At 36.0% G+C, this 12,762-nt stretch overlaps 1 protein-coding gene across 2 annotated transcripts in view; it reads right to left on the reverse strand.

Annotated features, from left to right (window-relative positions):
• Nucleotides 1-12,762, reverse strand: part of EYA3 (EYA transcriptional coactivator and phosphatase 3) — an 89,596-nt gene that overhangs the window by 17,256 nt on the left and 59,578 nt on the right. For both annotated transcript variants that reach the window (XM_088790727.1, XM_088790726.1), the window contains 4 exons: nucleotides 10,416-10,599; nucleotides 8,069-8,208; nucleotides 3,245-3,328; nucleotides 1,856-1,945 (listed from right to left, as the gene is read on the reverse strand). In XM_088790727.1, coding sequence (XP_088646853.1) covers nucleotides 1,856-1,945; nucleotides 3,245-3,328; nucleotides 8,069-8,208; nucleotides 10,416-10,599 — 498 coding nt within the window. The remainder of the gene's footprint in view (nucleotides 1-1,855; nucleotides 1,946-3,244; nucleotides 3,329-8,068; nucleotides 8,209-10,415; nucleotides 10,600-12,762) is intronic.

Below are 12,762 nucleotides of genomic sequence, written 5' to 3' on the forward strand. Positions count from 1 at the left end.
CGCCTCTAGTCTAGTCCAGTGCCCTTATGCAGCAGGTACCAATACATTTTTGCAGATGAAACAGATGCTGGTAGAGTGTGGTATCAAAACTGAGAATGAAACAGAAATTTACACCATGTTTCCCTGAAAATAAGACCGGGTCTTATATTAATTCTTGCTCCAAAAGACGCATTAGGGCTTATGTTCAGGGGATGTCATCCTGAAAAATCATGCTAGGGCTTATTTTCCGGTTAGGTCTTATTTTTGGGGAAACACGGTAAATTCAAATTTGGTACTCAGAAGAGGTCATCTAAGTCAATCTCCTCATGTTCTAAAAGTGAGATGAAAAGATTTACCCAAGGTCATACAACTAGTGAGTGGTAGAAAGAAACTAGAAAGAGCCTGGGTCTTCTAATTCAAATCCAAGGTTCTTTCCACCAAGCTCATGCTGCTACTGATACAAAATGCCACCCACTGCCTAACTGTAACAGATTCACTCCTCTGACACCACACAGGGCAGTGGTGTAATGTCCACCTGCATCAGAATCCTCTGGGGAAGTTTTTTAAAAATGCATATTCTTGGGTCCACCCCAGACCTACTTGAACAGAATTTCTGGGAATGAAGTCCTAGAATCTTCATTTTTAACAAGATCCCCAGGTGATTCTTATGCCCCCTAAAGTTGAGAACCACTGACCTGGGGGCAGGAACACATTCAGGTCAAATTCTTCACAGAACTTTCAGTCCTGAGTGAGGACTATGTCTAGAAAATCATTACAAATACAATTTGGCAATAATTATTGGCACATAGTAGGTTTTCAATAAAATGTTTGCTGAATAAAAACTTTGATGTCCTAACTTATCAACATGTGAAGTTGAGGAAAAAAATAAAGCACTGTGGAGCTTACATAAAAGTATTGGAATTTAGAGCCCTATTAATTTGTTGGAGAATGGTCTGTTGAGTAGAACTAGATTATATTTTAAAAGGAGTAGGATTACTTTATGTTATAAAATGCTATTTTATTTTACTTTAAAATTTTCACTATTTCAAAAACTAGGTAAGATATGTGGTACATGGTTCAAAATTTAAAAGGACATGAAGTGACAAATCTGCTCCTTCCTGAACCTGTGTCCTGGCAACGCATTCCCCTCCCCAGAAATAGTTACTAGTTTCTTATGTAGGATAACTGCTTAACTGGGGCCCAGCATGGGGAGATAACATGCTTAACTTGGGACTCATGCTCTGGCCTTCTGACTCCCAGTTCTGTGTTCTCGCCACTATACCATATTCACCTCAAAGGTGAACTCAAATGTCAAAGCCAAAAAAATTCACCAAGAAGTTCTCAGTCTTTCCTGGTTTTCTTTGTACCTAAGTATAAAATGATTCTGGATATCAAGGCTAACCTATACATGGAAAGTAAGCATGTATAAAATACAATGAGTTAAAGCAGCCATTTATAGATCTGACAAATCAAGAGATTATCTTTTAAGAAGGTAAAATTGAACAGTCAAGTGTAATTAAGAGTACAAATAATCAAACCCACCTCATATATACATTTTTAGTATATATGAATAAATTGGAATGTTGGTTTAGGCATCCGTGTTTTGCCTACCGGGTTGGCATTTCCCCTAGAGCTAGATCACTTCCATAACAAAAATCAAATTTTTGAGACAATAAAATTGAGGGCCAGACCAAGGCTGTGGTGATATAACTAAGGAACTATTCCTACAAAACTATGTAGGTCTAAGTGGCCAGCTGGCCTCTCCATGCCCACCCAGTCTAACCACACTGCCTCTAAATACAATAAGCACAAGCTTGATATATAGTTATTGAGCAAATTGTTTCACTGAAGCACAGAAACAATTTAAAATGCTTACCTCTAAGTCATTGAAAAATAGATGTGTATCAGCCACTTCAAAAATCATTTCTTCCATTGTTAAACCTGAGCCAATCACTACTGTTGGGTCCTGAAGACAGTAAGAGAAAAATTTGCTTGACTTGGAACTCACAGCACTGGTTCTGCTCTTTAAATATTTCAAAATTATTTTGGGTCATGGCCAAAACAACACAGACCCACACAAGTGCTTCTAACTATTACTGATGCCATTTCATTCACAGCTATAAGAATGTGGGATTGTGGAAAGTTAAAAATTTCAGGACTTTAGTTTCTACAAAACTAAACCCACTTAAAAGAAAACTTAGAAAACCCACTTATTTTTTTGGGAAATACCCTGTTTCAGGAGAATTTCTATTGCTAAAAGATTGCAATAGTAACACTCATTATCTTTTCTGAATGTGTGTACCTGTGCACATGTACACATACACTGACACACACACACACACACACACACACACACACACACACACACGGTAACATCAGAAGTAGTTATCTGACCATCTCAACAACCAGGAAATAAGTAAAGAAAGGCTGAAGAGTCAAAATATTTGCAGGAAAAATAATGCACTTAGTTTTTTTATTTTTTCCAATGCTCTTAGTTTTACAATGAATAAGGAGGTCTTCATTTAGAGGTTGTATGCTCTTATTTATATATTTTATAAACAGCCTAGCTATATAGCGTATGAGCTTGTCAGTCTATGTACTAAAAGTCTGTGGAAAATACTTCTAACAGAAATATTAGAGACAATAAGAAACAATTGGTAGTAAGACAGCAAAGGAAGTAGATATTTTCTTAAAATTTATTAATAGAAACTGGAAAGTAAGAGCCTGGAGGTAATTTAGTATAGAAATATACAGGCAACAGCTCAAAAACAGTTCATCCCACTATTAAAGCTAATGTTTATATTGATGACTAAACAAGTTAACTTCTGCTTGGTATATTTAGTTTAAGAAGGTATGTAATCTATTTTAGAACTATATTTTATATATATTTTTCATTTACATATGTGGCATATGATCAGCTACACGAAATGCTCATTTTAGGCTGTTAAAAGTGACTTAAGGGGTAATAGATCAGACTTTGGAATATAAAATCTTGAGACTCCACTCTGTTTTGAGCATCATTCCATACTTTGTTTATACAAAACACCACTCTCAAACAACTTCGGCTTTTAGCTCTCATCCTAGGTCATCTCTAGTTTTATCCCTGACCATGTGGCCTGCCTGGTACAAGCCATCAGGTGAAGTTTAAGATGGAAAGTGAAAGGTCAACAGGGTAAGACACAGGTAGCAGCAAAAGTGATCTGGGATACCTGCCCATATAGCAGGAGAGGGACAGTTGTAACAGAAGAAAAAAGACTCAAATTACCTTTCCATACTTCTGGGCATAGGATCCAGTAAGAAGGGAGTGGAAGATGATGATGGTTTCATCCAAGTCCCACAGAAATACCCGCTGAGGGAGCAAAATACAAAAAGTAATGAGTGAACATCTTTTCCAGTCTACAATGGAAGGAAACAAGAAATCAGTAACAGAAGGAAAACTGGAAAAATTCACAAACGTGAAAATTAAGCAACACAATCTTTAACCAAAGATCAAAGGGGAAATCACAAATGAAATTAGAAAATACCTTGAGATGAATGAAAATAAAAACACAACAAAATGTATGGCATGCAGCAAAAACAGTGCTAAGAGGAAAATTCATAGCTGTAAATACATACTTTAAAAAAAAAGGAGTAAGATCTCAATCAATAACCTAACTGTACAATTTAAGAAACTAGAAAAGGCCAGCAGGAAGGAAATAATACAAGTTAGAATGGAGATAAGCAGAAAGTAGAAAAATAATAGAGAAAAGTCAATAAAACTAAAAGTTGGTTCTTTGAAAAGGTCTATCAAATTGACAATTTTTAGACAGACTAAGAAAAAAGAGAGAAGATTCAAATTATTAAAATCAGAAATAAACATTATTACTAATTTTACAGAAATAAAAAGGATTATAAGAGAATACTATGCACAGTTGTACACCAACAAATAACCTAGATGAAATGGACAAATTCCTAGAAATACACAAACTGTCAAAACTGACTCAAGAAGAAATAGAAATTCTGAATAGACCTTTAACTGGTAAGGTAGTTGGATTGTTAATCAAAAACACCCCAAAAAGAAAAGCCCACGACCAGAAGGCTTCCCTGGTAAATTCTACCAAACATTTAAAGAAGAATTAACCAATCCTCCCTAAGCTCTTCCAAAAAGTTGAAGAGGAGGGAAGAACACTTCCTAACTCACTCTATGAAGCCAGCACTACCCTGATACCAAAGTCAGATAAAGACACTACAAGAAAAGAAAACTGCAGACCAACATACTTATGAACACTGATGCAAAAATCCTCAACAAAATACTAGCAAATAAAATTCAGCAGCACATTAAAAGAATTATACATCACGACCAAGTGGGATTTGTTTTCAGAGTGCAAGGATGGATCAACATACAAAAATAAATCAATGTAATAAAGTACAGTAATAAAATAGAGGGAAAAACCCCACATGGTCATCTCAATTGATGCAGAAAAAGCATCTGACAAAATTCAACACACTTTCATGATAAAAACACTCAATAAACTAGAAATAGAAAGAACTTCCTACTAAATAAAGGCCACACATGAAAAAACCTACAGCTAACATCGTACTTAACGGTGAAAGACTGAAAGTTTTACCCCTGAGATCAGGGCTAAGATGCCCATTTTCACCACTTCTATTCAACACAGTACTGGAAATTTTAGCCAGAATAATTTGGCAAGAAAAGGAAAAAAGGTCCCCAAATTGGAAAGGAAGAATCTCTGTTTGCAGATGACATGATCTTATACATAGAAAATACTAAAGAATCCACAAAAAATTGTTAGAGCTAATAAATGAATTCAGAAATCAGTTGTATTTCTATACACTTGCAATAAATAATCCTAACAGGAATCTGAAAACAATTTTATTTACAATAGCATCAAAAGTAATAAAATACTTACTGATGATAAATCTAACTGAGGAGGTGAAAGACTTGTACACTGAAAACTATAAAACACTGCTGACAGAAACGAAAGAAGACTGACCTAAACAAATGTTAAGACATCCCATGTTCATGCAGGGAAGACTTAGCATTAAGATGACAATACTACCAAAGGAATCTATTAGGTTGGTGCAAAAGTAATTGCAGTTTAAAAGGTTAAAAACTATTGTAAAAATTGCAATTACATTTGCACCAACCTAATACAAAATCTAAGCAACCCCTATCAAAATTATAAGTGTTTTTTAAAGAAATAGCAAAAACGCATCCTAAAATTCATATGCAACCTCAAGGGTTCCCAAATAGCCAAAATAATCTCGAAAAGGAACAAACTTGGAAGACTCACACTTCCTGATTTCAAAACTTACTACAAAGCTACAGTAATCAAAACAATGTGGTACTACCCTGTTTTCCTGAAAATAAGACCTAGCCAGACAATCAGCTCTAATGCTTCTTTTGGAGCAAAAATTGATATAAGACCTGGTATCATACCATATCATATCATATCATAGATCATATCATTTCATACCTGGTCTTATAGTAAAGTAAGACCAGGTCTTATATTATGTTTGCTCCAAAAGACGCTTTAGAGCTGACTGTTCAGCTCAGTCTTATTTTCAGGGAAACATGGTAGCATAAGGATAGACACATAAGCCAATGACATAGAAGAGAGAGCCCAGAAATTAACCCTGCCATATCTGATCAATCAATTTTTTTGACAAGGGTACCAAGACCATTCTCTGGGGAAAGGAAATTCTTTCCAACAACAGGTGTTGGGAAAATTAGATATCCACGTACAAAAGAGTAAAATTAGAGCCTTCCTTTATACACCATACAGAAAAATTAACTCAATATAGATCAAAGACCTAAATTTAAGAGCTAAAACAATAAAATGCTTAAGAGAAAACATAGGTGACTATATTAAGAATCTTGTATTCTTAGTTATAATAAGCAGAAACAATAAAAGAAAAATAGAACTTAATCAAAATTTAAAACTTTTGTGCATCAAAGGACATCATCAAGACAGTGAAAAGACAGCCCATGGAATGGAAGAAAATATTTGTATATCATATATCTGTTTAAAGATTAGTATCTAGAATATATAAAGAATCCCTAAAACTCAACAACAACAAAAATCCAATTAAGAAATGCGCAATGGATTTTTGAACAGAAATTTCTCCAAAGAAAATATACAAATGGCTGATAAACACATGAAAAGATATCCAACATTATTAGTCATTAAGGAAATGCAAATCAAAACAGCAATGAGATACCACTTCACCTTCATCAGGAAGGCTATTATCAAAAATATGGGAAATAAGTGTTGATGAGGATGTGGAGAAATTGGAACCCTCATGCACTGCTGGTGGGAATGTAAAATGGTATAGCTATTATGGAAACATTTTGGTGGTTCCTCAAAAAGTTAAACATAGTATTACCATATGATCCAGCAAATCTACTCCTACGATTACACCCAAAATAAGTGAATAGAGGGACTCAAAGAGATAACCTGCATAGCAATGTTCATAGCAGCATTATTCACAATATCTCAAAGATGAAAAAACCCCAAGTGTCCATCAACAGATGGAAAAACAAAATGTGGTATATTACATACAACAGAATATTATTCAGCCATAAAAAGGAATGAAGGTCTGATGCATGCTACAACATGATGAACTTCGAAAACATTATGCTAAGTGAAATAAGCCTGACACAAAAGGATAGATATTGTATGAGTCCATTTTTATGAGATATCTAGAATATGCAAATTCAAAGGACAGAAAGTAGAATAAAGGTTACTAGGGGCTAGTGCGAGGACAGAATGGAGTTATTGTTTAATGGGTAGAGTTTTTGTTTAGGATCATGAAAAAGTTCTGGAAGTAGACAGTGGTAACAATTAAACAACACTGTAAATATATTTCATGCCACTGAACTACACACTTAAAGATGGTAAATATTATGTTACTACAATTTAAAAAAATGAGTGAGGTCTCAGTTTTCCCATGAAATATATCAGAACTTTATATTCCCCTTCCCTTTCTCTTTCCCCAAGAACAAAGGGAAAGAGAGACTCCAAATACAGCCTCAAATTACCTATGTCTTAAGAACACATGTATCAGTGGCCTCATTTTTAAATATAGCTTTCCCCCTTATTAAACGATTATATTATAGAAAAATTGAAAAAAAGAAAACAAAAGGATTAATATCAAAACTTCAGTGTTATTAGTATTTTGTATAACTTTCTATCTAGTCTTTTTAATAAGAAGCCAAATGTTTGTCCACAGTAAATTCCTAAAATGCTTAACCACAGAAGTGAATGGAAATCTCAATAAGTTACCGATCTGGTTCCACGTTTCATAGAAACTTGGGCTAAAGCACTCTAGTCCTCTCATTTTACTTTGAGATTTTTAAATGGAGAACAGTATGACATTACTTGTGACACCCTCTACTTTCTAAATATGATATATTGTTCTTTCTGTTCTCCTCTGGAATACAGAGAACAGTTTGTTCTCTCCCTTAAAAAGTTTTTTAAAAAAGCTTTTCTGATGCTTTTGGTAAAAGCATCTGAAATAAGATGGTAAGTTATGGGCATACAGAAATGTGTTTTGCATTTCCCTTTTCACTTGGCCAGTTCAGTTTTTTCTTTTCTTTTCTTTTTCAAAAAGATTTTATTGGGGAAGGGAACAGGACTTTATTGGGGAACAGTGTGTACTTCCAGGACTTTTTCCAAGTCAAGTTGTTGTCCTTTCAATCTTGGTTGTGGAGAGTGCAGCTCAGCTCCAGGTCCAGTTGTTGTTGTTAGTTGCAGGGGGCATAGCCCACCATCCCTTGTGGGAGTCGAGGAATTGAACCAGCAACCTTGTGGTTAAGAGCCTGCACTCCAACCAACTGAGCCATCTGGGAGCTCAGCAGCAGCTCGGCTCAAGGTGCCGTGTGGCCAGTTCAGTTTCTATTGCTCAGGAATTAAAGGGCACACAACATAAAACCACAAACACATTAAAAGATGTTCAACATTAGTCACTAAGGAAATGCAAATCACAGTACCATATTATCCCATGAATTTCAGATATCAGTTTGATAAACTTAAGAAATGGGAAAAAAAAACCAAAGTAGGTAACTCAAATGAGTTTCTTCCCATACTTCCAATTCACTGTCCTGGGAAGAGCTGGCATCAGCTTTCCTCTTGCCCCGGTTCTTGCCAGTCATGTTTTTCCTGGACTGGTCATCAGCATCTTTACTTGGTGTAGTCTGGGACAAAGATGGACTTGTAGAAGGGTCTCCTGGAAAGTAAAAGCAAGTCATTTATTGCCCATAGTCAAGGGCTGTATGAACCAGAGCAGGAAGGTCAGCAGGTTCTCTGCCCTTAAGAATCATATTGCATGACAAACAAATGAAGAAACAAAAACTCATAGGCCTAGACAATAGTTTAGTGGTTGCCAGAGGGTAAGGGGGAGAGGGAGGGTTCTAGAAGAAGGTAAACAGGGTGAAATATATGGTGATGGAAAGAGAACTAACTCTGGGTGGTGAACACATAATGTGAGATATAGATGATGTATTACAGAATTGTACACCTGAAATCTATGTAACTTTACTAACAATTGTCACTCCAATGAACTTTAATTAAAAAAAATCATATTGCAGGGATAAAGGATGGAAAACCAAACTTTATCTAAACAACTTGGGAATGTAGACCTAGGTACTGAGCATTAACAGGTCCTAACATCACAAAGAGTTAGAATTTATATACCTGCCTCCCCACAAATGAGCACATAAGTTTTTTTGCACACCCCCCCCCCCAAAAAAAAAAGAACAGAACCTGAATCTGATCAAGTTTCTAGATCAAAGTTTCTCAACTTGGCACAATTGACATTTTGGACCAGATAATTTTTATTGTGTGAGGCTATCCTGTGCATTGTAGGATATTGGTTAGGCAACATCCTTGGCCTCTACCCACTAGATGCCAGTAGCAACCCCACCCAATGTGACAACCAAAATTATTTCCATACATTGCCAAATGTCTAAGGGTGTATGTGTGAGCGCACGCGCGCGCACAGTGCAAAATCACCTCTAGTTGAAAAAGACTGCTCTAGATCCATTTATCAATTGACGATAACATACAGAAGACAGAAGAACATGCTACACTACTCTATAAGAATGTAATCAGCAAAATTCAGACTGGGAAATGGTACGGAATAAACAATCTGCTTTCTTCAACAAGGGGGAATTTTAAAAAGAGATGGGGCAATTTATTGGTTAAAAGAGACACAAAATACATATCTACCAATCACAATATACGGAGCTTACATGGCTCCTAATTTAAACAAACTGTAAAAAGAAAAAGAAAACTAATATTTATGAGAAAACTGGAAATATGAATACCCTTTGGCATTTTGTGATAGATATTAAGGAATTATTGTTGGATTATTTCAGATGGGCTAATGGCATTGCGGGTTATGTTAACGGGTCTTTATCTTTTAAAGATATGATGCCTGGAATTTGGGAAGGAAATTGGATGAAGTATAGCTGAAATAATATTGCCTATGAGTTGTTAACCGTTGAAAATGGATGATGAAATAATAAGGGTTCATTATACTATTCTGACAGCTTCTGTCTATGTTTGAAATTCTCCATTCTTTTAAGTTAAAATTGTTATGAAGAACAAAGATATTCAGAAAAATGAATTCAAAACTAAGGCATCAGTACATGTAATTATTTTAAAGTTACATAAGTTTGAAGCAGTGACCATCTGTATGTCCATTTACTCAGAAGACTGGCAAAGACAAGATGCACAGAAAACTGCTTTAGTTGATAAAAAGCCGTTTTTAAAAATGCATCAGTACTAATAACAATAAACAGTCCTTCCTCAAGTCACATGTAATGACAGCAAACCATCAAATTCTCATAAAAAATAGAAATAAATAAAAAGTATGTGCATCTGTTTATTGAATGTGTGTATAAAACCTTTATGTCAGGGTTTTTTATTTTTAATTTAGACATAATTCATCGATACATTTCAAAGCCAAATGTACAGATTTAAATTTGTAGGTTAAATTTTATGTATTTCTTTGGGGGAAAAGGGCTACAGCTTTCCTCAGAATCTTAAAGGGATCCATGACACAGAAAAAGTTAAGAACTACTGCTCTGAGGCTAAGTACGTAATATGCACAGGCTAAAACCGAGTCCTCCAACTTTTATAAAATGTGCCATGATTCTGAAGTTCCCTGTGGCAATCATGGGAAAGGTATAGGAGGGCAGAGTGGGAGTCATAAATAGTCTTTTCATTCTGGGAACTTTTCTGTTCACAGCATCAGGTATTACGTTCAGCCTGTCAATGACTCATCGTAGTCCAGTTCCAATGTTTAAATCCTTCTGAGAGGGAAAGCCAGTAGCCTGGTAACAGTGACTGAGACCAGAACAAAATAATCTTCACCATCACCTGTTGGATGAAGTGCCGTCAAGCCAAAGTTTTTAGAGCTGTGATGCTTACCAGAGGAAAGTCTCTGTGCTGCAGGTGTAGGTACCATGACACTAGGCTTCTCTGTTTGGTATGTGGTTGCTGCTAACGTGGTACTCTCAGCATCACTGTTAGTTTGGCCTGTGACTCCAAAGCTGGAGCTGGGGTAGCAGGCCTGGTAATGACTCTGACCAAGGATAGTATAGGTGGGATAGTCCTGTGGGCCAAGGGGAGTAAGGGAGGAAAACGAGACTCTTAGAAAAAGCACAATATTAATTCCAACACAAGAGAGTTTCATGTCCCTCTTATTTATAGTTATTTTTCTAAAATAATAATTTGACTTATTTACCTATCTATATCTTCTACCTAAACCAATAATGTTCAAAACTACATTCTGTTGGAAACCTGAGTCAAGAGGATATGCCTCAGGGGCTGTCTTTGGGCTGAAGGGAAGGCTGAGAGGAAAGGGTCCCAGGCACTCTATACACAATGTCCCTTTTTCTATTATGACAGCTCTTTTTTTATTTTTCTATTTATTTACTGAATTTCTGGATAAATCTCTACATGGAATTCCTGTAGGAAAGATTCTAATCTTTAAGAAGTTTATAAACCACTGCACTAGATGGTAGTGCTTGTAAGAACATAAGCGCTTAAACAAAAAAAATCACATCCTATATTAAAGTTTCCAGTTTAGGGGCGGACGGATAGCTCAGCTGGTTAGAGCATGAGCTCTGAGCAACGGGACTGCTGGTTCGATTTCCACATGGGCCAGTGAGCTGCGCCTTCCGCAACTAGAATGAAGTCAATGAGCTGCCGCTCAGTTCCCGGGTGGCCAGATGACTCAATTGGTTGGAGTGAGGGCTCTCAACCACAAGGTTGCCAATTCGACTCCTCGAGTCCCGCAAGTAATGGTGGGCTGCGCCCCCTGCAACTAGCAACGGCAACTGGACCTGGAGCTGAGCTGCACCCTCCACAACTAAGATTGAAAGGACAACAACTTGACTTGGAATAAAGTCCTGGAAGTACACACTGTTCCCCAATAAAGTCCTGTTCCCCTTCCCCAATAAAGTCTTTAAAAAATAAAAAAAATAAAGTTTCTACTTTAAAACCTGAGTTATCTCTTTCTTTTTAAAATAATCAATTTTTCTTTAACAATGAAGTTTTTAAAAAATATTCTAAAGGAACTTTGGTGGTTTCAAAGGCACATACATGTCAAAACTTATCAAATTGTACCATTTAAATCTGTGCAGTTTACTGTATTTCAATTATACCTTAATAAAGCTGCAAAAAATGGGTATAATGCACAGCTCCAAAACACACCTTAAAAAGAATTCCACTGATACTGATGTGACAGGTAGGAAGGAGCTAACTGATCAGACCAATTATTTATAAAGCATAATGATCTATCATAAGCCAAATATAATTCACAGTGTGGTGAGTGTGTGGGTATAGATGGGAAAAGGGAATATTAAAGAAAAGAATGTCATACTAGCTGCACTCAAGAGAGTTAAAAATTTAGCAGGAGAGAAGAAAAAAATTTTCTAACAAGTTGGCAATAAATTACATGTCAAATGAATGAAATCCAGAGGAAGACAACTATCACCAGAGATTATGGTAGTCAGGGAGCTTTCTGAGGGAAATAGGCCGAGAGGATAAGAACATGAATAGGCTCTGAAAAGGTTCTATCAAGGGGCCAGAGATGTTGAGTCTGGTTGAAAGAAAGGCTCTCTGTAGGCTTGAATGACTGGTTAAGGAATAGGACTTGGATTCTTTAGGCAATTGGAATATAGCTTAAGTGGGGGCAGGAAATGGGGACTATGAAATTCAAACGAACAAATAAAAATACAAAAAGATTAGAGCAAGTGAGTGACAGCATAAAAAGTGGCATTTGGAGAAAATCAGATAATGTTTTAGAAAATGGATAGAGAAACAGCAAAAAACGGGAGATGAGATGAACAGTTAAATATAGTAAATCAGGATTAAAGAGGAAAAAAAACCAAAATGTGGGAAATGACAGTAAAAATGAAAAAGAAAGAATTCCAGAAATGGCTAGATTAGGGAGGGGTGAGGAAAAAACCCAAAGATAACTGTCTGATTTTAGGCCTAAGTTTATTAAAAAATGGCATCATTGACAAGAATTGAGAAGTCATAGGAAAAAGTGGTTTTACTTTTGGAGGATAAGGAGACAGAAGAAAGGGTGAAATGAAAGGCTGGTTTTAGATATGGTGAACTTAAGGAAATAGGATATTACAGAAAAAATGTCCATCAATCCGCAGGAAGCCTGTAGCTATCATAAGGTTAGGACGAGATCTTTATTTCAAAGATTGCAAATGGATATTGTGAACGTGGTTAAATATTCCTGGTGATGAAAAAACATGTG

The sequence above is a fragment of the Rhinolophus sinicus genome, chromosome 14 (assembly GCF_057876585.1).
Source record: "Rhinolophus sinicus isolate RSI-liver-muscle chromosome 14, RSI-T2T, whole genome shotgun sequence".
Taxonomy (NCBI): Eukaryota; Metazoa; Chordata; class Mammalia; order Chiroptera; family Rhinolophidae; genus Rhinolophus; species Rhinolophus sinicus.